This window comes from Eurytemora carolleeae, unplaced genomic scaffold (assembly GCF_000591075.1).
Source record: "Eurytemora carolleeae unplaced genomic scaffold, Eaff_2.0 scaffold389, whole genome shotgun sequence".
Taxonomy (NCBI): domain Eukaryota; kingdom Metazoa; phylum Arthropoda; class Copepoda; order Calanoida; family Temoridae; genus Eurytemora; species Eurytemora carolleeae.
Genome location: NW_019396501.1, coordinates 65748 through 89550, shown reverse-complemented (window position 1 = coordinate 89550; position 23803 = coordinate 65748). Strand labels below are relative to the sequence as shown.

Here is a 23803-nt window from a genome sequence, read left to right as displayed (position 1 = left end):
AAAAAGAAGCGTTTCCTAATGAAAGAATGCCTTTATATATACAAAAAATTTAATATAGTACATACTGGGAATAAGAGAGAATATAAGACCTGCTTTTTTATGAAAAAGTGTACTATTAATTTCATTTTATTTCCATTCTCTAGAACCAATTATGATTTGAGAGAGCCCGGACAAGCATTGATTAAATATAATTTACAGGGATGATTTTAAATTTTTATTTTCATTTAAACACAATTAAACAAGCCATTCCGATGAGGAAAAAAATTTCTATATTATGTCAAATTAAAAGTTTTTATTTGAAAAAAATGTAGTACAGGGTGTCCCAATAAACATGGGAATTCAGAATTCGATATCGTCTTTATTATGAATTAGCATTGCAATACCTTATTTCAAAAGACATAATATTATTATGTTTGCAAATGTTTTTTTTTGAAAACGGTAAATGGCTGCAAAGATGTGTCTATAATGTCTTTGCAAGATGTTTGTATACTGTAATTTTCTAGTTTTACTAAGTAAACAAGCCAAAAAATGTCTATATTACATACAATTAAAAGTTTTTCTTTAAAAAAAAAGAAAATTTGATTTTGTTTTGAAATAAATACAAAGTTTATTTATGGTTTAGTTTTTATATAGTTTTTTTTAGACATGACAGTTGAGGGACGACGCAAAGATCGTTTTTAATAAATGGTGTCCTAAGAAGCATGACAGTTAGTAAATAATTTGGAATGTCTTCTTCACTATACAGTAGTATATATTAAAGACTTTTTGCATTTTTTTTCGTCCAATAAAATCTTTTACTAAAATATATTTTACTTTGAAATCAATTTTAATATTAGGACATTTTAAATTATTCACCAACTGCCATGTTTCGTGGAACACCCTGTAGCTACTATGGAACAGTCAAGTTATGATTTTAAATAGTTCAATTCACATGTACTGTACTGTACTGTACTGTGCTGTACTGTACTGTACTGTACACAGACCTATAGCTCTTAATTTGATTTTTTTGTCTTGTTCAAACTAAATAGTTAAACTATTCCTCATAAACAACATGAAATAGAGTAGAGAATTTTTCTGAGCAGAGTTTCAGTTCAGAATTCTATCTCCAGTTTGTTCTCCAAGTGGAATGGTTGGAAGCGTATTTCCGGTTGGATACTTATAGATTTCGTCCCAAGCTCTCATTCTAAAATATATATTTATAGATTTCGTCCCAAGCTCTCATTCTAAAATATATATTTATAGAATTCGTCCCAAGCTCTCATTCTAAAATATATATTTATAGATTTTGTCCCAAGCTCTCATTCTAAAATATATATTTGCTTTGTTTATTCTACCTCCCAACGTAAAACTAAAACTAAATTCGATGAAGTCAAATTTTTTTTAATTCGAATAAAAAAAATTTTCAGGGCAATGCCGGGCACTTTAACTAGTTGTTTTATATGATTAACCTGTTGACATAGTCCTCAGATATCTCCATTTTCCACTCCTCTCCAATATTCATGTACTCCTGGTTCTCAGCAGTTAAAGGACTCCAGTTTATATCACTCCTTTACAATGAAAGTAAAGTAAACGTTGTGTATTACATTAGGTCATTTCCCCAGCGCAACTTCCCCGACACAATTTCCCCAACCACAACTTCCCCAACAGCAATTTCCCCAACCACAACTTCCCCAACAGCAATTTCCCCAGCCACAACTTCCCCAACAGCAATTTCCCCAGCCACAACTTCCCCAACAGCAATTTCCCCATCCACAACTCCCCCAACATACACATACTTTCCCAGTCACTAATGTCAACAACAGCAATTTTCCCAATTCAGTAAAACTGTGTAGTAAAATGAAATAATTGAAAAATATTTACAAACTTTACAATACAAAAAGCACATAACCGAAATCTCAATATCTGGCCGAGCATTATATCTGTCATATTATTTTAGGTTAGGTTAAGTTAAGACAATTTCTTGGCTGAGCGCTGCAGCTAAGATGGGCTAGGGGGGTAGTGTTTATATAAAATGTCTTCATTTTTCGCGAAAATGTTATGTACAAATTTAAACAGTACTGGTATTAAAAACTTTGAGAGCTAGATTTTGTACATTTTTTTCAGACTGTTCAGATTGTAAAATGCCTTATTTTCAAAATTAGAAATTGTAAACACATTGAAACGAGAGGCTTTGAGGGCCTTAGAATTAAAATTTCAATTTTAAAGTTTTTTTTATCGTGTTATTGGCGGTAGTAAGATTTGAAAATCCAAAATGAGAATACCAAATTTTATTTCATTTATTATTGTTTTTTTTGAATAATTTTTTTTCACGGGAATAAAGGTATTGGGAATGGAACCGTTGGGAATAGAACCGTTGGGAATAGAACCGTTGGGAATAGAACTGTTGGTAATAGAACTGTTGTGAACAGAACCGTGGGGATAGAACCGTAGGGAATAGAACCGTTAGGAATAGAACCATTGGGAATAGAACCGTAGATAATAGAACTGTTGTGAACAGAACCGTTGGGAATAGAACCGTAGGGAATAGAACCGTTGGGAATAGAACCGTTAGGAATAGAACCGTTGGAAAGAGAACAGTTGTGAACAGAACCGTAGGGAATAGAACCTTTGGGAATAGAACCGTAAAGAATAGAAACTTAGAGAAAAAAACCGTTGGGAATAGAACTGTTGGGAATAGAACCGTTGGGAATAGAACCGTTGGGAATAGAACCGTTGGGAATAGAACCGTTGGGAATAGAACCGTTGGGAATAGAACCGTTGGGAATAGAACCGTTGTGAACAGAATCGTTGAGAATAGAACTTAAAACTACAAATTTTGTTCCTAGTTATAGATCGCATCTGATCTTCAATGATTAAATTCTATAACAATTTATGCGTCAAGAAATGTTTCCTTACTTTAAAGCTTTCCAAAACGATATTATCCTTCTTTAAAAAAACAGCAGAGCCAATTATTTCTCTGAAAGACGACATATGATTTTCTAGCTTCTACTTACAGGGACTGTAAGCGTGGTTTCAGCTGACCATTCATGCAAAGATATCAATGCCTGATTCCAGGGGCGTACGAGGGCCCCCTTGGCAACATTGGTCCCCCCCCTTAAAAACCCCTTTTTTGAAAAGATATTAATAGCTTTTTAAAAATTTTTTTTGCCCCCCCTCTCCCACCTGGACTTATTTTGTTCACCATAAAAATACACCAAAAAGACTCCCGCCCCTTTAAACTGTATATTCCGTGACCCGCCCCTATAAACTGGATATTCCGTGACCCGTGCCTTTGAACTGGATATTCCGTGACCCGTCCCTTTCAACTGGATATTCCGTGATCCGTCCCTTTAAACTGTATATTCCGTGACCCGCCCCTTTAAACTGTATATTCTGTGACCCGTCCCTTTAAACTGGATATTCCGTGACCCGTCCCTTTGAACTGGATATTCCGTGACCCGCCCCTTTAAACTGTGTATTCCGTGACCCGTCCCTATAAACTGGAAAAATATACGAACCCTGGGATTGATGGATCTCCATATTTGGCAAAGTTTGCCCAAGAGTTCAACATTCTTTCCGCCACCAGCTCCTCTGCAGGAGTCATCTTAAAGAGATTGTTCACAAATTAGAAAACAGGGTCAGGTTGAAGTTTTAAGAAAAATCAAATTATGTGCAAACCCCTTTCTCTCCTTATATTCCAGTGAAAACCAGAAAACTCTGTAATAAAGACGACTTTTCGACTCAAGTTAAGATTTTAAATACTCCAATGAACATGGGAAACAGCAATAGTGTAGTGTAAACAGGCACATTTCATGTATTTAGTTATCAAATAAGTGTCTAAGTGTTTAAGTATCACTACAAAAAGTCGTCGTCAGTGTTTTCTTGTTATAAATGTTTAAAGAAGAAGTAAATATCGTTTTTAACCAATTTTTAAATTGAATTGAATAACTTTAACAAATGAAGTATTAATGCAGACCCAAAAAAAAGGTCCCATCTATAATTATGGATAAGAAAGTTCTCGATTAAAACCAAGTCCCTTCTAAATTCTTATCAAATAACTTTCGAGAAAAGTTTCATCGTCTATACGCAACATCCCCCCTACTGAACTTCTAACCTACCAACTTTCCGACCTACTTCAATATCGGACCTACGCCAGCTGTTTATTTTTGTATTATTTAAGGGTTAAGTTAGGTTAAGACAATTTCTGGCCCGAGCGCTGTGGCTAAGACAGGCTAGGGTGCCGAGCGCAAGGGCTAGGACAGGCTAGGACAGGCTAGGGGGTCAGGCGCCGCGGCCACAAGTCTATCTAGCATCTGTAAAACCACGTGCTAGTAGATCGGATGTGTTGTATAGCGGATTTGGCGTAGGTCAGAAGTGGAGTATAGAAGATTCCATAGGTAAACCCATTTCATGACAGCTTATTACTATTATTACAGCTTATTGCTAGAATTACATAAATATAGTAAACAATATAAAAATAGTTGCAGATTTTTTGCCTGTAACATTATAACTTGTATGTGTATTTTTAGCAATAAAATATATCTTATCTTATCTTATCTTTTTTGATACAGTGAATCCCAGATATCTGAATACATAGCAAGAGTTTTTTTATAATGTCGTATTCTCAACATATTTAAGATCAAATGCCGCGGAAAAACGAGTTCAATATATCAATTGCTGTCCTTACTATTTCAGGGCTATTAATTTACCTTGAATAAAAAAACAGTTTCTTAAGAATTGTCAAAAAACTTATTGTAAATCGTATAAAACACTTTGAAGCTGCGAAAATCTTAGCAGCTTTCTTTTTGTGCAGACCAATGATCAAGCATTACAGCTGTCATACACTTTTAAATAAATTTCAAGACGACATTTCATGCGCTCTTGCTATGTATTCTTATATGTGAAGTTGACTGTACCATATATAGCTATCCCAGATCAAAGATGGTATGAAAATTGTCTCTCTGCAGCTTCCATGTTTGTTAAGTGAAATCTAACCAGTACCTGAATTGCAGCTTTTTTCCAGTATGGTTTCCAGAAATAATACAATTCATCTGCATGACACACTCCGTACTTTGAGTTATCAAGTCCAAATGCGTCAGCAAACCCATATGTGCCTAAATTAGTCCAAATTGTCTGCTAAATAAGCCCATATGTGCCTAAATTAGTCCAAACTGTCTGCTAAATAAGCCCATATGTGCCTAAATTAGTCCAAGTTGTCTGCTAAATAAGCCCATATGTGCCTAAATTAGTCCAAGGTGTCTGCTAAATAAACTCATATGTTCATAAATAAGCCCAAATTGGTTAAATAAAAAATATTTGCATGAATAACCCTACACATTGCCAAAATAGATAAATGTGCGCCCAATTCACCTTCTGAATATCTATGAAGGAAATCCTGAAACTAATAGTTTATGGTGTTAAATGTGTTTATTAAATAATACTGCGTTGAACAAAGAAGATTAACGAGTCGTCACTTAACCCTATAAAGGATGGGGGGTCTGAATCTATGCAGGGGGGAGTCCCCCCCCCCATAGAAAAAGGCCTTAGATAATAGGTATAGGGTTCAAATGCATGTTCATAGCCCAATTTTTCAAGGTCAGCTCATAGTAAAAAAGATTAGAGCGATAACTTCAATTAAATTTGGGTGCTAGGGAGGGTTGAAAAAATGCCAAAAAGAATGGTAAAAAAATGTAAAAAATATTTTTTTCTTTTTAACAAATATCAGTGTGACACATGTTTCTACATCAATTTTTCAAAGGTTTTTCAAAAATACAATTTTAAGATCTGTAGCTTTAGTCACACAAAAAATATAGACTATTTTAGAACTTATTTCAACACAGATCGGACTCTTTACCGCCAGCTGTACCCTATGCATTCAAAAATATATTTTCTAAAATCCTTTAAACTTCTATTCAATAAAAGTCACAAAATTTCACGTTGATAGTATCAAAAATGAGAGTTTTAGGACAAAAACCTAGATGGAGGGGGGGCGTCAACACCCCCCCCCCCCCAGCCTGTTTAGGGTTAATTTCTATTTTTATTGGGATATAATTTATATAAAAATATACAAGATAAATACCTTTAAATGTAAACATATATTTGTAAACATTATCGCCATGGGCTGCAGCCCATTCAGCCTAAATGTTTATATTATTTAATTTGAAATGTTTTTTTAAACTTTTTAAACATTTTAGATTTTCTAGAATTTCTAGGCTATTCTTTTTTGATAAAAAATGTTTAATTTTAATTTTTGTATTTAAATGCCTAAACATGACACTTGGAAATGCACTTTTTTCACTCAAGTGTTGAAGAACAGGCTTAAGTTCCTAATTTATGCCTTTTTTTAACTACTTTTGCATACAACCTGCTTATGTGATCCGTACCAGATATAAGCATCAGAAATCATATCTAATAAAATAAAACTTAAAAATTTAATCAGTCATAATTAATTTTTTAAAATTTTTAAATTGGAACTATTTATTTGAAAGAAACATGGAAAGTATTGAAATATAATTTTAATAAAGAGTTATTTTAGATAGTTTTCAAAACACTTCAAAAAATTTTATATTTTCAGAGACTTCGTTTTAAAAAATCTAATCGAAATGCGTCAAAAAGTCACAAAGACAATATTGCAATCCCAGAATCTTGAATTAATTTTGTTGATTTTTAATTGAAATACTTTTAATTGTAAGAAATAAAAATAAGAAGAATCCCATTTAATAAAGAAAAGTTATGTTTAAACGTTTTTTAAAGACTCCAAAAAAAAACAATATACCCTTCATTTTCATAGACACCCCATTTGGTTAGGGAGTATTCTACAGTTTAACCCAAAGCTTCAGAGACATAGAAAGAATCTATGAATTGTGTTTTATACTACAGAGCGTCCCATATCAAATTAGATTATCTCCAATCTTTAACACCAAAATAAATCCTTATAACTAGAAAAACTTTTCATTTTTCACAAGAAAATTCTTATATAAGCCTTATATTATTTTTCCAAATGATTCATTCTAATTAAATTTTCTGATTAGTCCCGAAAATCGTAATTTAGACCCGTTCTCGGTCTAATATGATGTGGGACACCCTGTATTAAACCTAATTTTCAGTAATTGTAAAAATAGATAAACAGCCATTAAGAAGACGACATTTCATAAATTATTTTGAGGGCTCCGAAGTTCTGGGTTAAACTGTACAGGGTGTCCCAAATAACATCGGAATTAAGTGACAAAATGGATATCGTCTGTGTTATGAATTAGCAATGTAATGACTAATTTCAAAACCCATAATATATTATGTCTGCTAGAGTTTATTTTATGAAAAGGGTAAAAGATGTGTAAAAATGTGTCTATAATGTCTCTGCAAGATGAACGGTATACTGCAATTTGTATACTGCAATTTTCTTATTTTACTAAGTACAACCGTATGCAGTCAAAACATAAACAAACAAAATGTGATCGTAGCAGACGGAACTTTTACAGATTACAGCTTTCTCAGTAGGTATTACTATACTAAATCAAAGAATTATTTAAAAGACGATATCGAATTCGTCACTGAATTCCCATCGTTATTGGGACACCCTGTATGACCTGTCATATTTTGAAAGTGTTGTTGATTAATATTTGCAGCTCCAGGTTCACCCAGATAATATTTTGTAATTAAATTGGTCATCTCCTTATCCTCCTCAGTAATATCATAGTTACCAAACCTTTAAACAATATAATATTATGTAATTAACCATATCCTCCTCAGTAATATCATAGCTACCAAACCTTTAAACAATATAATATTCTGTAATTAATCATATCCTCTTCAGTAATTTCATAGTTACCAAACCTTTAAACAATATAATATTCTTTAATTAATTATATCCTTCATAGCAATTTCATAGTTACCAAACCTTTAAACAATATAATATTCTGTAATTAATCATATCCTCTTCAGTAATATCATAGTTACCAAACCTTTAAACAATATAATATTCTGTAATTAACCATTTCCTCTTCAGTAATATCATAGTTACCAAACCTTTAAACAATATAATATTATGTAATTAACCATATCCTTCAAAGTAATATCATAGGTATAACAGCATCTTAATTGCTATTTTTATAGTGATTTTTAAATAAATAGGCACATTAAAAAAAATCTTTTTTTATTGAAGCTTTAAATGTTCAATTATTGGTCTATGAAATTCCCCCGGGGTCATGCATGGGTTACCATACGACATTTGGCTGCCATCGGTCGGGCCATTTTGACGTTGCTTAGACACAAACGGGCAAACAGACAGACAATCAAACTATGTGCATAGGGTGCAGTTTCCGAGCATCAAGTTGGAAAGTTTTAACTTAGAAATGGATTCCTTTGATTGAATAAATGAATTTTGAGTAAATACAGGGTTACCAAGCTCTTTTCAAGTAAAGGGCCAACTTTTAAGCCACGAAAGGAAGTTGTAGAGTACAGTACACACACACACACTATTAAAGGCAAAGACAGTATACCAAATGAATCATCGACTAGAAAGGATATTCTAATGATAGTCAAGGAAAAACAAAGAATTATAATATAATATTTCAGAGGTGTACGTATTGTTTCTACTGCAGTGTACTGTCTCTGGGCGGTACAGTAAACACAAGACGGATGTCACAGCCTGACATTGAATCAAACTTTCACATAAAAAATCAATGAAATATTCTGGTCATAGGAAACTATTATGTGAATTATCAAAGTTATCAAAATTAGAAGCTTTTATCCTCCTCGGATACTAGAGAAACTCTGCTGCATCTATTCTTGTTTACAAACACAGCCCAGTTAGAACTGGCTTCAATATGTACGCAGAGAATTCGCAACAACAATTAACTTTCCTTGCCTTATTACCTTGAGGCATCAGACCAAATTCAAAATTCGGATAGCTGTGTAATTATAATTTTAGGTCTTCATTAACGTCTCATTTTCTGTGGGTAACCCTGTACCCACAGAACATAGATTAGAATAGAAGGGAAATAAGAAAATCCGTAGGTATGAATTTGTTCAGTACCTTTTAGCTTGAAAAGGAGTTCAAAGTGTACAATTCATGTAAATGTTCACAAATTATGTACAGTATGCATCACAATAATACAATATGATCCTTTATAATTTCTTCTTCTTATAAAGTCTATGCTGAAATGAACTCGGGAATGCTTGACAGGTTTTCAGAGAATTGATTTAGAGAAAATTTTTAATAAAGTTTGTTGTACAAAAAGATGTTCCAGGGCCCAAAAGGATAGTACAAATGTATGAAGTACACCTGTAGTATGTTAACAGTACAACAAAATGGCGGTTCAACACTTTTTTCGATTTAATTCTATCTTATACTTGACTATACTCTTTGTCTGTAGTCTGTACCTTCCAAAAAGGAACATCGGGCCGAATATTGAATTCCAGAAAATACTGGCAACAACATACAATTCAGGATTCAGTTCTAGTTGGTACATCTGAAGCAACCCTTCATCCTGTTAATATTCAGTTCAGTTGGAAATGGTTAAAAGAATAAATTCTTATAAATTTTCTTAAAATGTTTTCTGAGCACTATTCTTGAATGTAAATCAATTTAAGAGAAAAAATTAGCCAAAAAAGATTTCAGTCTTTGTTTCAAACTCAAATTTTCTAATGCTTATATCTTCCCAACCTTTGATAATTCAAACTTAGATTATTTGATCTTACAGAATTAATAGTTTGAGATATCTTAGATTTACGACATTGGGGTTTAAAGATATTGGATTTTGTAAATCAGGGTTTGTGGCAAAGACTCAATTCCTGCATGAGACAAATATCAGCCAAAAAATTGCTGTTTCGATGTTTATTAAAAAGCAAAGGAGATAAATACATGAATAAAAAAACTAAAATAGTATGGGAGGAATGTGCATTTGTTGTACCCCCTTTTTAAGGGGTGGGTAGGGTATCAACCTCCTCTTCCCAAAAAAATATACCTTTGTTACGCCGACCATTAGATCAACATGATTATATTCCCCTCTTTCCATCAAGTTTACAGGATTAGCAGGCAAAAACTTTCCATCTAAACATAGATCAATATGATTATATTCCCCTCTCTCCATCAAGTTTACAGGATTAGCAGGCAAAAACTTTCCATCTAAACATAGATCATGTGTATGAGATAAGTTTTTCTTTCTCATGGAAAATATATTGTATTATATATGTAAAATACATATATATGTATGTATATGGTTTCTCCATAAAACAGACGGATTATAATGATACAATGACAATGAAGAAAATTGTCAGAATACAACACTATTAAAGGTATCTACGAGAAGGACGATATATTCTATATTTTCACTCAGAAGAACGATTAAAGGGCATTGCTGTGAATCGGAACGAAAGTATTTCTCAAGTTCAAAATCTTTGCAAATCTTTCTCTGGTGTAGAGTAATCTGAAATTTGTCCTTGGGTAATTAATCAGTTTTGTAGCCATATAACCATAACCATATAACTATATAAAGGTGGGTCCATGCCACAATTGATAAGAAAAAACTTGCCAATGATTCCTGTTGGTCTTAGTATCTTCTGAATTCCATAGGTTTCCTCAGTTCCCCAGTTTATCGAATCTTCCAGTGCATCTACAGATACCTCCTGCAGACATTCTGGAAATATGCACATTATATATCACACGAATATGCACATTATATATCACAGGAATATCGATCCAGGCTTCGACAAATATTTCTCTAAATCTAGATATATAGCTTCTGAAGTCTCATTCTTTGAGGGTAACCCGTAGGATCTTCAAATTTTTTAGCAACTTTTTTCTTGAATTTTATAAAATGGTCAAATAGCTGATTTCTATCTAATGGTGGTTAAGGTTGGTATTAAGTTTAATTGTAATGATGATAAATCTACCTAAGGAACTATTTCTATTGTATATGTCTACCTACAAAGACTATAAAAACGACCTAAAGGTAAGATGATTCCAATGTTAAATTAAGTCTTCTTTTCCTTGATTAGACCCTTTCAATGGCTTATTAAAGGGACCGTTCACTTATTTGGGTAATTTCAGGGTAAACTAAACAGCCTATTCGCTCTTGATTGGTAATAGTCTTACTTTTCAAAGACAACTGTGGCCGGAGAAAAAGCCGATTTTTCGTCTAGAATTTAAGCGGAAAGGGACGGTCCCTCTCTATAGACACTATTTGATGTTTTTTCAGTAACAGCAGCCCAATAACATTAAATTTATTATATTTTAATGTCATTATGTGTTCGTTATTATGTACAAAAATCTTAAAACTTTTGATATTGGGGTTAGCAAGAAATTTGCGTTTTTCGTATTAAAACATTTAAAATGTGTTTACAAAGACGACGTCTCTACGACAATCAATTAATCATTAATCGTATTTTGGTTCGTAGATTTTGTATATTTTTTCCCGTATGTGCACAACTTTTCATTTGTCATGCCGCGTCCAATTCAGCTTTTTACACAGGCAATACACAATTTTGAATGCGATAAAATAGTGTTATTTTAGAAATAGAAATTTAAAAAACAAATAAAAATTAAAAATAATGACATTTACAATTAACGATTAGATACTACAGTTTAATTTTATATTCGAAATTTATTTTGATTCACAACATGCTGAAAAAAAACATCAATTAGTGTCTATAGAAAGGGACCGTCCCTTTGCGCTCGAATTCTGAACGAAAAATCAACTTTTTCTCCGGCCACAGTCGTTTTTGAAAAGTAAGACTATTACTAATCAACAGCGAATAGGCTGTTTAGTTTACCCTGAAATTACCCAAATAAGTGAACGGTCCCTTTAAATGATAGGAAAAGAGAGAAACAAGCTTTCAGCTGCAGAGAACAGTAAGTACAAAATAGAACACAATATACAATTACGTATAGTCGTCTCTGATGTCTCATCTTTTGTGGGTCCCCCTGTACCTAGCATCTGATCAGTATTTCCATCTTTAGAACAGCCCAGGTTTTCTGCCAGAAATCCACCCAGTTGGATTGCATCCTGCACAGAGATCATTTGAATAAGCCTGGACAATGTAAAAAATTTTACAAAAATTACCAACACGCAGCGAAAATTGTTTAATTAAACTTACGAAAAAACATTATGAAATATTTTGGATTTGAAAAAATGGGTCAGCGCAAGCACTTTTAAAAATCAACAATGACGACAGGAGGCCCATTTTTTTTTATTTTTTTCAAAACAGGGTGATATGAGTGTCTAAGGTTAAACCTCTAACCACTGAATATTGCACAGTTGTTGGTTTTTTTGAAACTGTGAAAATTGGTTGATCTATGGTCAAAAAACCATTTTTTTTGAGGACGGGTCGATTTCCTCTCCCTTATATGCCATGCTCCTTGGAGGGTTACAGTTGTGAATCGGACATGACTATTTCAAATTAACAATTTGGGTTTGTTTATAACTGTCTCTGTGAATTAAAGCTCGTCAGAAATAAAATCTTGAACAGAAAGTTGTCATTGAAAGTAAAGACCGACCTCTGTATTGTAGAAATTACTTACATCTGTTTTGGAGCGTAAACGTTCAAATAAAGGCAATCCTGAAAAAAATTTCTTTTATAAAATTATCTGAAAAATAGAATACCTCCTGTGTTCTCCAAGTCCAAAACGGATTAAACAATCCGCCACTTTGCATAATTCCTCTAAAGAAAAATTCAAATTATAGTTCTTATATTTTGTGTAATTTTGTTTGGAATATCTAATTAAAAGGACTTTTCATAAATTTGAAATTTTTTTCTAAATCTGTCTCTTAGGACCATATCTGCAATTTTTTAAAAATATTTTTTTGCTTTTTACTTTTTTAATGAGATACAAACATTAAACATATATTATTACAATTAATTTATTTCTAAAGAAAAGTTGTAAACACTGTACAATGTATTGAATGTACACTTGATTGAATATTGTAATAGAAGGTTTTTTATTTCAAAGTTCAAGTTATAAAAAGTGTAACGTGGTATAACTGAAAAATGCATTCCAGTTTATGAAAACGTTTTGACACGTTTTCCCTGGTAGTATAATGAAAAGTTCAATGTTTCAGAAATGGGTTATTATTTTAATAATCAGGAAACGAAAGTTTTCTATGCATAGTATAAATTTCAATAGTGTAATGTTTAACATTTAAAAAAAAATGTATTCTAAATCAAATTTCATACCTTTTCTCTGAATACTAATCTCTGAATACTAAATTTATTATCGTATTACGTATTTATCGCATAGTTAGTGAATCAAAATATAATTTATTTCTTTTCTTAATCTTTTAGTTTGGGTGAGTGCCCCCCCATAGGGAGGGGCACGCAAAGGGGGGGCGTGCATCCCGCCCCCCCCCCTCTTACACCCCTGTTACTAAAGTTTAAAGTTTAAAGTTGTATAAGGTATTCAAGTGCAGAAAATTCATTACGTAACGTTACTCATAAAATTTCAAAATGTGTAACGTGCGTTTCAACGTTTTATACTTTTGATGAACACTATCGTAACGAAAGCTGAAATTAGAAAAAAGCAAAACGTTGACATCTCTAGTACACTGATCAAATGTTTGAAGTCCATTACCTCTGAAAGAGGCCATTTGCCAGAGGACTTATAGCCAAATATGAAACAGCCCAGCTGCCTGAAGACTCTCCGAAGATTGTAACTCTGCCAGGGTCACCACCGAAAAACTCTTAAAGGGATTGTAAATGTAAATCAAAGTTATCCATTGAATGAAATGGCATCGAGTATTTACAACAGTGCCCTTTAAACATGGAGTTGAAGAAATGTTATCTACATAATCAGGATTCAAAAAGAATATATTTTTATCAACCACTTAATCTGTTGAACTACAATATCTACGGATTAGTGCCTGAATGCTGAAAGGATTTACCAACCAAAAGATACAAACTCTTCTTTTTAAAAATGGACTTTTTGGCGTTCAAGTGACCATTCATACAAAGATTGCAATGCATAATTCCCGGTATCCTTGAGACCTTTACCTGTCCAATAGTGTGAAGATATTGTCGTTTTTCTAGGCTTAAGAGGATTAAATTCAGATAATTCGAATGTAGTAAAAATGTACAAGTCACTTTTGTAGAAAAAATATGAAAATAATCAGTTTTTAAATTCTAAGCTTTGATATATATCTACTTCAAACCTGATCAGACATGGGGTACAGTTGTGAATTGGACATAGCAATCTTTGCACGGAGAGTCAGTTGAAATAACGTTTATCAAGGATTTTTAATGACCTATATTTGTATTGATCCAGCGGAGTGCTTGAACTAGATCAAGGAACCCCTGGTTCCCCGGAGCATCATCAATCCCTAGAGAGGTAAATCCAAACGGTCCTAGCCGATAGTTCGGCACAACAAGAATAACATCTGAAAATAGAAGAACAGATTATGTAACTGTATCACTACCATCTAAGAGTGTCAGAGATTGTGAAAACTCTACTAAATTTGTACCGGTACGACTCTATCATTGTACTGTACTGCACGGGATTGAATTCGCTACAAGATTTCCTATATTTCAGTATCTCAATAAAAGTACGGCATTTAACAAATTATTTTGCCGTATCTGACTGGCTTGTCTTATCATTGTACAACTCTGATTTGCATGCTGTGTTTTTTCTTTTTTATATAGATTTTATCAAATAAGGTTTTTTTTAATGAACGAACAAGTTTTTCGAACAAAATTTGTAACAACTAAGATAGTTTTTACTTAATGAAAATTGAACAAGGGATTTTACCGAACAAATGACTTAACTAAACGATTGTTATGAAACGAAAAAAATACATAAATGGAAAATGAACGAAAATTCTAAAAAATGAACGAATTCAAATTTTAACTGAATGACTGAAAAAAAATGAATGAAATGGGTCGTTAACGAACGATGAAAGTTCAAAGGCGCCCATTTCCATTTATAACTTGGCCAAAAACCAAAACTTAAAAGTTATTGGTATAATATTGGATAAATAATCTTGGGTAAAGTCTTCTGGAAGAGAAAAAATTTAGCATAAATAATAATGTAATAGAAGCAAAACTAGTTTCACTTTCAATTTTCAATAGCAAACCAAAAGTTATGCCTACCCTAATAATAATGTTGAAGTTAACTTTGATCCATCCATTTGAATTATCCAAATTAATTAAACTAACCATGGTCCATCTATCTAATTGATCCATATTCATTAAACTAACCTTGATCCATCCATCTGATAGATCCATATTCATTAAACTAACCTTGATCCATCCATCCATATTCATTAAACTAACCTTGATCCATCCATCTGATTGATCCATATTCATTAAACTAACCTTAATCCATATATCTGATTGATCCATATTCATTAAACTAACCTTGATCCATCCATCTGATTGATCCATATTCATTAAACTGACCTTGATCCATCCATCTGATTGATCCATATTCATTAAACTGATTACTCCCTGCAGTTAACGAGCCTCCATAGATCCACATCATCACTGCTTTAGGCTCTTTGCTTCTGAAAAAAATGTTCCCTGGCCTGTGTCATGGACCATGGCATATTTTCTAATCCTTACATTAAAGGGAGAGACTGGCTAGACATGGTAGTTGAGCTGAGAGTAAAGTATTATATGAGAAAAAATGCAGAACTTATTTGATACTAAAAAGACGTTTCTATGTTGTATAATTGCTGAGTAAGGGATTGGTAACTACTTAGCAGGCTCCTCCCCCCCCCCCCNGCTCGTCAGAAATAAAATCTTGAACAGAAAGTTGTCATTGAAAGTAAAGACCGACCTCTGTATTGTAGAAATTACTTACATCTGTTTTGGAGCGTAAACGTTCAAATAAAGGCAATCCTGAAAAAAATTTCTTTTATAAAATTATCTGAAAACTACAGTGAAACCCTTAATAGCGAATACATCGAAAGAATTCATCAAATGTCGTATTCTTCACTTTCTGATAACGGAATGTTGCAGATATTTAGTTTTTAGTTAAATAATTATATGGAGCCCTTTAAAACTGTTCCCGCATATTCATGGCTATTTATCTATTTTCGCAAATACTGAAATTTACGTAATATAGTATAAAACTCATTGAAAAACTGTCAAGACGACATTTGATGAATTCTTTCGATGTATTCGTTATTAAGGGTTTCACTGTATATAATATTCTATACACAAAATCAAAAAAAACAACTCTGGTTAGGCGGGTCCAAACTACATAGTAAATTGTGATTTTTTATCTGTATTATCTCGTGCTTTGTAGTTAAATAAAAATAGAAAAATATAAAATGAAATATGAAATAAACTATGTAAAGAAACCGATTCTAATTTTCTAATACATATAGCTTTGATATTTTAAACTTAGATAATTTGAACTAACATTAGTTTAACATATCTACGACATTGGGTTACAACGTTTTAAAAGAGATAGATATCTTTAAAGAAGAAACATTGAACAATAAACCATGTCTTAACTGTTAAATCATACAATTCTATTAAAATCATTTTTTTCAAATTTGTATTAATCTTTTATAAAAACGTTAAAAATTAATTGTTAAAAACTTTTTAAAAGAAAAAAGTGTTCATTTACGAAAAGATATTTCTATAATTTCTATTTTATTTTACTCTAATTCTTTAACTTTATTTTACCTCTGATCCTGAAACTTTATTTTACCTCTGATCCTGAAACTATATTTTACCTCTGATCCTGAAACTATATTTTACCTCTGATCCTAAAACTTTATTTTACCTCTGATCCTTAAACTTTTTTTTACCTCTGATCCTGAAACTTTATTGCCCTCTCCATCCGAAATATATCCATACTGTATACACTTAGTTGTACTACTCACAGAACCATCAAGAATACCTTCAATAAAGAAATTGTGTTTTTTCCAAAAACTTAAATCTTATAATATCACATATATTTGCAGTTTTTTAGATCATTTGATCTAACAGAATTTAAAGTTTAAATATCAAATGTCCAAGACTTTAGGTTTCAAAGATAAATGGATTGGAAAACCAGAATTTGTCACAAAACTCAGTTTCTTTAAAAATATTTTTAAAAACTAGAAAATGTTAGAAATCAGAGGAAAATTTGAAGAAAAAAAATCTGAAATATATGTAAAAGAAAAAGTATAAAATATCAAAAGAAAACAATTTTTTTATGCAAATAAGGAAACAATGAATAAAATTTTCTGGCAACAAGGTTTTTTAATAAGCTCTGTCAGTTTTAATTGTTCATAAAATAATTAAATTTTACCTTCCCATGGTTTATTTGGTTGAGGAGAACCAAACCGAAGAGTTCCAATTGGAGGAGAAGCAAAAGGAATTCTTTCAAACGAAGAGTATTCGTTTCCCATCTGGGAATATACAGTTATACCATTAAGAATGGGACTTCAAAGACGACTGTACAGAATTTATTAGGACTTATTTTCTACATTTAAGGTCTTCATTAAAGGGAGTGTTCGCTAAAAATGAGAGGGGATCAGGAAACATTGGATGGGGATTACTGCTAATCTTACTTCTATCTGTTGCGTTTATATGTTGAGAAAATTGTTATAAACGACTACTCCCGAAGAACTATAGCGTTCATCATACAAATTCAGAAAAATTCAATATTCGACTTGGATCGTAAAAAATCAATTTAATTTCAAACAAATCATTCAGATATTACAGCCTATGATCATTGATTTTTAAATTAATATTTCGCTTATAACTTGTTTTCACGGATGGCGCTGGATTTTCGAACATTCCTGGAAAATATGAAATGTCGTCTTCATTATAAAAAAAACTCCAAACAGGAATGAATGTATTCAAAAGTTACTCTCGGATCATATAAAATAAAGAATATTATACGAATGCGTCGAAAATATAAAACTTTTATGGTTGTAACATCTGCAATAGATAGAGTTGAAATCAGTAGAAATCACCATCGAATGCTTTTCGACGTAAGCCTATACCCTCTTTTAATTTTTCGCGATAAGTCCCCTTGATCTCACTTGATTTGTGATTGTTAAACAGTTTTGCATCAAGTGACCCACCATTAATTTTTCTTATCAAGAATAATTTTTATCTTGTCAAGAATATATGAGATATTTTTTCTTTTTGCTTTTAAAATTGATTAGTTTCAAATTTGGTTTCTATATTGGATTTACCTGAGATATCCGCGTCCTACCGAGGACTGCACCGTCAGCTGTTTCCACAATTGGTCCTTCTTGTCCCGCAACAAGCTTTAAACAAACCAACGACATTAGGCCTACACCTCATGGAGGATTTGTGAATGATGACTTTATTTATGAAACTTAAGAAACTAAGATACAATTGGATTCAATTTGAAATCATATAATTGAGTTCTTAATTATACAGGGTGACCCACGAAATATGACTTTCGAGAATTTCTTTAAAGTCGTCTTTGATATTTGAAATTATTTGCCGCATTCGTTCCTAACCTTCATTTTAAAAGTAGAGTTTTCATTCGCAATTAGGGTTTCCAACGCAATTGAATTTTACTTGCGCGCAATTGCGAGCCCTTGCGCGCAGGTGAATTTAATTGCGCGCTATAGCGCGCAATTCCGTCCAAATTTCTTGCGTTGTGTTTCAATTTTTTTATAAAATTCAATTTAAACCATATGGCACGCAAGAAATGCAATTAATTATTGCGCAATTCCTTTCAACAACAAAATATTCAATTTAAACCTTGGAAGGCAACAATAAACTGAACTTCACTAATATTTCAATCTCAAATGCTAAGAAAATTGAATTAAACTTAATCTTTTGTTTTATAATTTTCATGTGCAGCATGATAACCAGAAAACCTGGCATAGGAAGACGACAGTTTATACTCAAGCAGACCCATGTAACTGGATACGTGATTTAATAAGTTACTAAGTAATTTTGTTCGACTTGTAACTATAATATTAAATACACTGTGATGTTGTCTTTCTGTTCCATAGTTTTCTGGTTCTCACTGTAGCAAAATATCTAATTTTGATAAAACGAACCTTACAATTTTAACCAAAAAAAATTTCCATTTTAATGTTCATCCAATGTGAACAAATGAAAAATGTATCATATTAAAATGTTAATTAGCAGCTTAACCACAAGAAACTTTAAAATTTGAAAACTATTGAAACTAGTGACACTCCATGGCCTCGATTATTTTTAAATCAACAGAGATATTTAATTCCATTCTTGTATCTGCTGTATAGATTTGTAAGTATAACATTTAAAATTAATGATTTATAGTTATTAAACCAATTTCGATGCACGCAATTCCGCGCAATTTCTCGCAATTCAACGCAATTCCGCGAATATTTAATTGCTTCCTTTTTTCGCAATTATAACGCAATTGCGCGCAATGAAATGGCGCAAGCGGAAGCAACCATTGCGCGCAATTCCGCGCAATTGTGTGCAACGGAATTCCGATCGGAAAACCTATTCGCAATATATTGTCGTACGCCACAATAAAACGCATCGATGTGCGAACATTATCCTTTGTTATTTTATCAGGAGAGTATTACAAATTTTGCGTATAACTACGCTAAATATTACGCAGGGTATAGTTGTGCTTTTTAGACAAATTTCCTACAATGGAATAAAAATATTTTGCGTATGAAATTCTTTTTTAAAATTGATATCGACAAATTACTTCTAGTCCTTGGATTTTCAAAATATATTCTTACCATTATATAATTTCGTTCAGATTTCGACAATCTTGTTTTTTTTTATTAAATTAATATCAATCTTAACATTAAAAGCACAAAAAAAGGCAGACCACATTTTGGATTTATGTTAAAATTAAACTAGGGGAACTTTGTGATTATTGTATCATGAAACAGACATGTAAAAATAAGTTAACAGATGAATGTTGCAAATAACTAAAAGATCAGAGACGCTAATCATCTTTCAAGTTGCAACTGCCATGTTTCGTGGAACACCCTGTATCTAGAAAGGTGTGGAAAGTATTTCTGAAAATCCTCAAAGATTTGGCTATATTTGAGAGTAATATATTTGAGAGTAATATATTTGAGAGTAATATATTTGAGAGTAATATATTTGAGAGTAAAATATTTGAGAGTAATATATTTGAGAGTAATATATTTGAGAGAAAAATATTTGAGAGTAATATATTTGAGAGAAAAATGGCAAGAAAGCAATTCTTTCAAGCAAAATTTGAAATTGTCGGAAATACATAATTTTATATTTTCAAATGATATTCGTAAATTATTTTAGTTTTCAAATAAATCAACCGTTTTTTTTCATCATCCATTTTCCTGACAAAATCCACATGATGAACGCCTCCAATCCCCAAAGCTAAATTAAGATCAATAAATATCTACTTATAAAGTGAAAGAGTTTTATAAGCCAATTTTTTTTGTCGTCGTTTGTTCTAAACTTTGGTATTGATATTAAAATAAAAAGAAATTTTGCGTTTTTAGTTTAACAAATGTTCTAAAACAAACAAACAAAAATTAAAAATAAATATTATCATAATATAGTTTTATTTGTTGTTTAGATAACAATGGAATAGAAAAATTACATTACAGCAATACTTAAGTGTATTTGATGCTGTTACAAAGCAAATATTTTTTACTAAAAATCACTAATTAAGTGACTCATGCTCATTCGATTTTTAAAGTTCTAATTGTAAAATTTGTCTTCTTCTTTCAGAGTTTTCTGTTCATCACTGTACTTTACAAAAGAATTTTTTTGTGAACATTTTTTCTTTTTTTTGTGTGATTAAGACATACGGGGATAACAGTTTTTTTTATAAAAATCTCTGAATATTAAGTAAACTGTTTTTGTTAAAATTTAGTATGAAAATTATGCATTAATTATTTAGCATTTCTAGACTTGAAGTTTTAATCGGCCTTACCCTAATGAACTATACTTTTAAATAACTAATTTTAAAGATTTTAAATCTTGAAAAATCATTAAATACATAGCTTTGTTGTGTAAATAAGACTCTGACCTAAAAGCAGGAAAGAAAATTTCTTTAGAATTTGTAGAATGTATCTCAGTTCTGTGCTGTACTGTACTGTACTAGAATTTGTAGAATGTATCTCGGTTCTCACAGAACGACAAGTGAAAATTGTGACAACAAATTTAAAGAGAGATAACAAAATATATCATAAAAAAGTAAATATAATTTCAACAATCTAATCTCAGTAAAAAGTTCAAGTTTGAAATTATTTGAAAGTAGAAGATTTTAAAATCAGATTTAAAATTTTTTTTCATCCTTTTTTACAACTTTGTTAAGTAAATCTGTACAGTTTACAGATAAGTTTAAAATAAATAAACAATTTATAAGATAACGATACATCACTCTTATCATCCTCAGAGAACTTATCCAAGGGAGACAGCCCCCCCCCCCCCATAAGAAGATTTGAAATTAAAGAATTTCATTTTGTTTCATATTTCAATATACTTCTAAAGGGACTGTAAGCATAATTCAAGTGACCCTGCATGCTTATAGAGATGGGCGAGTTCGTCGTTTGTGAACCACCCATTTCATTTGTTGTTTTCAAAAAAATTGACTTCGTTCGTTCGTTCAGTGAGAACGAAATAGATTGATAAAGAACAATAATTTTAAGAACGAACGAAATCAAACTTTTTTTGAACGGTTGAAAAACAATCTTTTTTTCTTTTTGTCTAAAAATATTCTAGAATTTTTCAAGATATAACGCATGATTTTACATTATAAAATGAAAAAGAGCACATTTTGTGACAAAGTACGAGTTTTGAGGATTTAAAAAATATCTTTTAAAAATTAGATAAAAGGAACATGACAGTCCGTATATGTTTGATAGCCCATAATAGGCCATAACTTAATTTTTTGATAATTAGGATTCAAATATTTAAAAAAAGGATGCATTGACTTGTGTTTTAACTAAGGCAATATTTATCAAAAAAAGTTAAAAACTTTAACAATTCATGAAACGAGAATTTTAACCATTAAGGCTAAAAATAACACTAGATTATAGTTTCTTTTAATGAAAGTATTAAGCAAATACAGAAAATAATACTAGATTATAGTTTCTTTTAAAGAAAGTATTCAGCAAATACAGAAAATAATTGGAGTTAAAAAAGTTTTAATCTTCAATTACGATATGGTTTAAATCCTACGTAATCAAGCAGTACATCATGATAAAAAACAAATATTTTCTACTGACAACCATAAATTTAAGTTTACATAGTTAAAAAAGGTATCAATATTTTTTTCCAAAAGGGGGGTTTAAGGGGGGGGCACAGCCATATTTTAATATTTTTAAGAGTTAAATGATTTAGCTTCATGGATGTCTGAAATAGAGCATGAAATTACTTAACAGCTTACGTTTATTTTTCCCTTTATTCCTGTTGAAAAAAAACACATTTTGTTAGGTTAGCTGCACTGTACAGTGTACACTTACAACTGTTTACTAATACTGATATAATAAAGCAAGGTTTCAATGCAAGGAAAGTTATTTCAGTGGTGTACGCATCTTTTGTACTGCAGTGTACTGTCTCTGAGCGGTAATATAAACACAAGACGGATGTCGAAGCCTGACATGGGATCCCTCTTTCACATAAAAAAATCAATGAAATATTCTTGTCCTATGAAACTATTATGTGAATTATTAAAATTATCAAAATTTAATGCTTTAAACCTCCTCGGATACTAAACAAACACTAATGCATCTATTCTTGTTTACAAATTCCGCCCAGAGAGAACTGGTTTCAATATGTCCGCAGAGTATACGCAACTGCAATTAACTTGCCTTGCATTATAACTTTGTACTCTAGTGAGTTATAGTATTTATTTTCGAACACAAAATACAAAATAATAATGTATGATGGTTCAGCTTAAAATAAAACACGAAAGAAAATTTATTTTTAACCAATTGAAAATATGATGTTTAATAATTTTATTCCATAATCGGTATTTGGTTAAACTGAATATACATTCATAGTGTATTTACAAGTAAATACTTAGTCAGCACTCAAATAATCAAAACATTTTCAGGAATGCATTAATTGAACGTATAAATACATATTGATTCAGCAAAAGTATAATAAACAAATATCCAGTACGCTCTCGTTAGGGTTGATGGCCTATACAAATAGTAAAGGAATTAGCGTATATGAACAAAATCAAAATTCAAAATAATCAATATATATTTCACACTAAAATAAATATAAATCTGTTAAAAAGTTTTAAAAACTATTTTGAACATTGGTTGAAATCTTAAAGAAATTGAGTCTTTGCCACAAGCTCGAATTTTCTAATCCATATCTTCACAACAGGTTATGTAAACCATTCATATTTCAAACTTCTAAAAGAATTCATATACTGAAATATCTAAGGTTTACAACATTGTATTGCATAAATAAAAGGATTTAAAAATCAGATTGTGGTAAAGACTCAATTCCTTTGTAATATTTCAATAAGAAAAATACCAATATCTTTATCAACAGAAACTAGAAAAACCACCAAAACATAAGCAGTAAACCTAAGTAAGACAATTTGGCTGGTATTTCTGAATGACGAATAAGAATCTCGGGAAAAAATGACAATGAAAAATCCTATAAAAAGAAAAACTGTGACAAAACTAGAAGATCTTAGTCCAAACTTTTTCCAGATATCTGTTCCTAGGTCTGAGATTTTACCCATCTCAATAGTGGTACAAAGTGCTTCTCTGTTTTTTGGTATTTCTTCATTTAAAGTTGGGGCAATTGTTTCTACATCAATGACTTCAAGTGCCGGCAGAAATTGCTTTCTGGAGCTTGATTTCAGGGTTGAACAAGTAACAGATGGAAGGGATTCTTCTACTCTTAATATTTCTACATTTGGAGTAGTGGCATTGGATTCCAG

The 23803-nt window shown here is 31.5% G+C and overlaps 1 protein-coding gene across 3 annotated transcripts; it reads right to left on the bottom strand.

Moving 5' to 3' along the window:
- Positions 1–1009: 1009 nt before the first annotated feature.
- LOC111704465 (venom carboxylesterase-6) lies at positions 1010–21032 on the bottom strand. 3 transcript variants are annotated; one of them, XM_023476704.1, is made up of 21 exons: positions 20924–21032; positions 20226–20265; positions 18108–18208; positions 17213–17312; positions 16728–16819; positions 15770–15807; positions 15367–15470; positions 14217–14348; positions 13547–13655; positions 12582–12639; positions 11909–11984; positions 10512–10616; positions 9945–10030; positions 9361–9467; positions 7566–7684; positions 6344–6387; positions 6059–6116; positions 4981–5093; positions 3498–3583; positions 1449–1547; positions 1010–1183 (listed from the first exon to the last, which is right to left on the bottom strand). In XM_023476704.1, the coding sequence occupies exons 2-21, from the start codon at positions 20239–20241 to the stop codon at positions 1087–1089; spliced, it is 1740 nt and encodes a 579-aa protein (XP_023332472.1). In that variant the 5' UTR covers positions 20242–20265; positions 20924–21032; the 3' UTR covers positions 1010–1086. The 3 variants fall into 3 exon arrangements, with proteins under 3 accessions (XP_023332472.1, XP_023332473.1, XP_023332474.1); XM_023476705.1 differs by lacking the exons at positions 16728–16819; positions 17213–17312; positions 18108–18208; positions 20226–20265; positions 20924–21032 and adding an exon at positions 16603–16640; XM_023476706.1 differs by lacking the exons at positions 15367–15470; positions 15770–15807; positions 16728–16819; ... (2 more) ...; positions 20226–20265; positions 20924–21032 and adding an exon at positions 15166–15214.
- Between the last annotated feature and the right edge of the window lie 2771 nt (positions 21033–23803).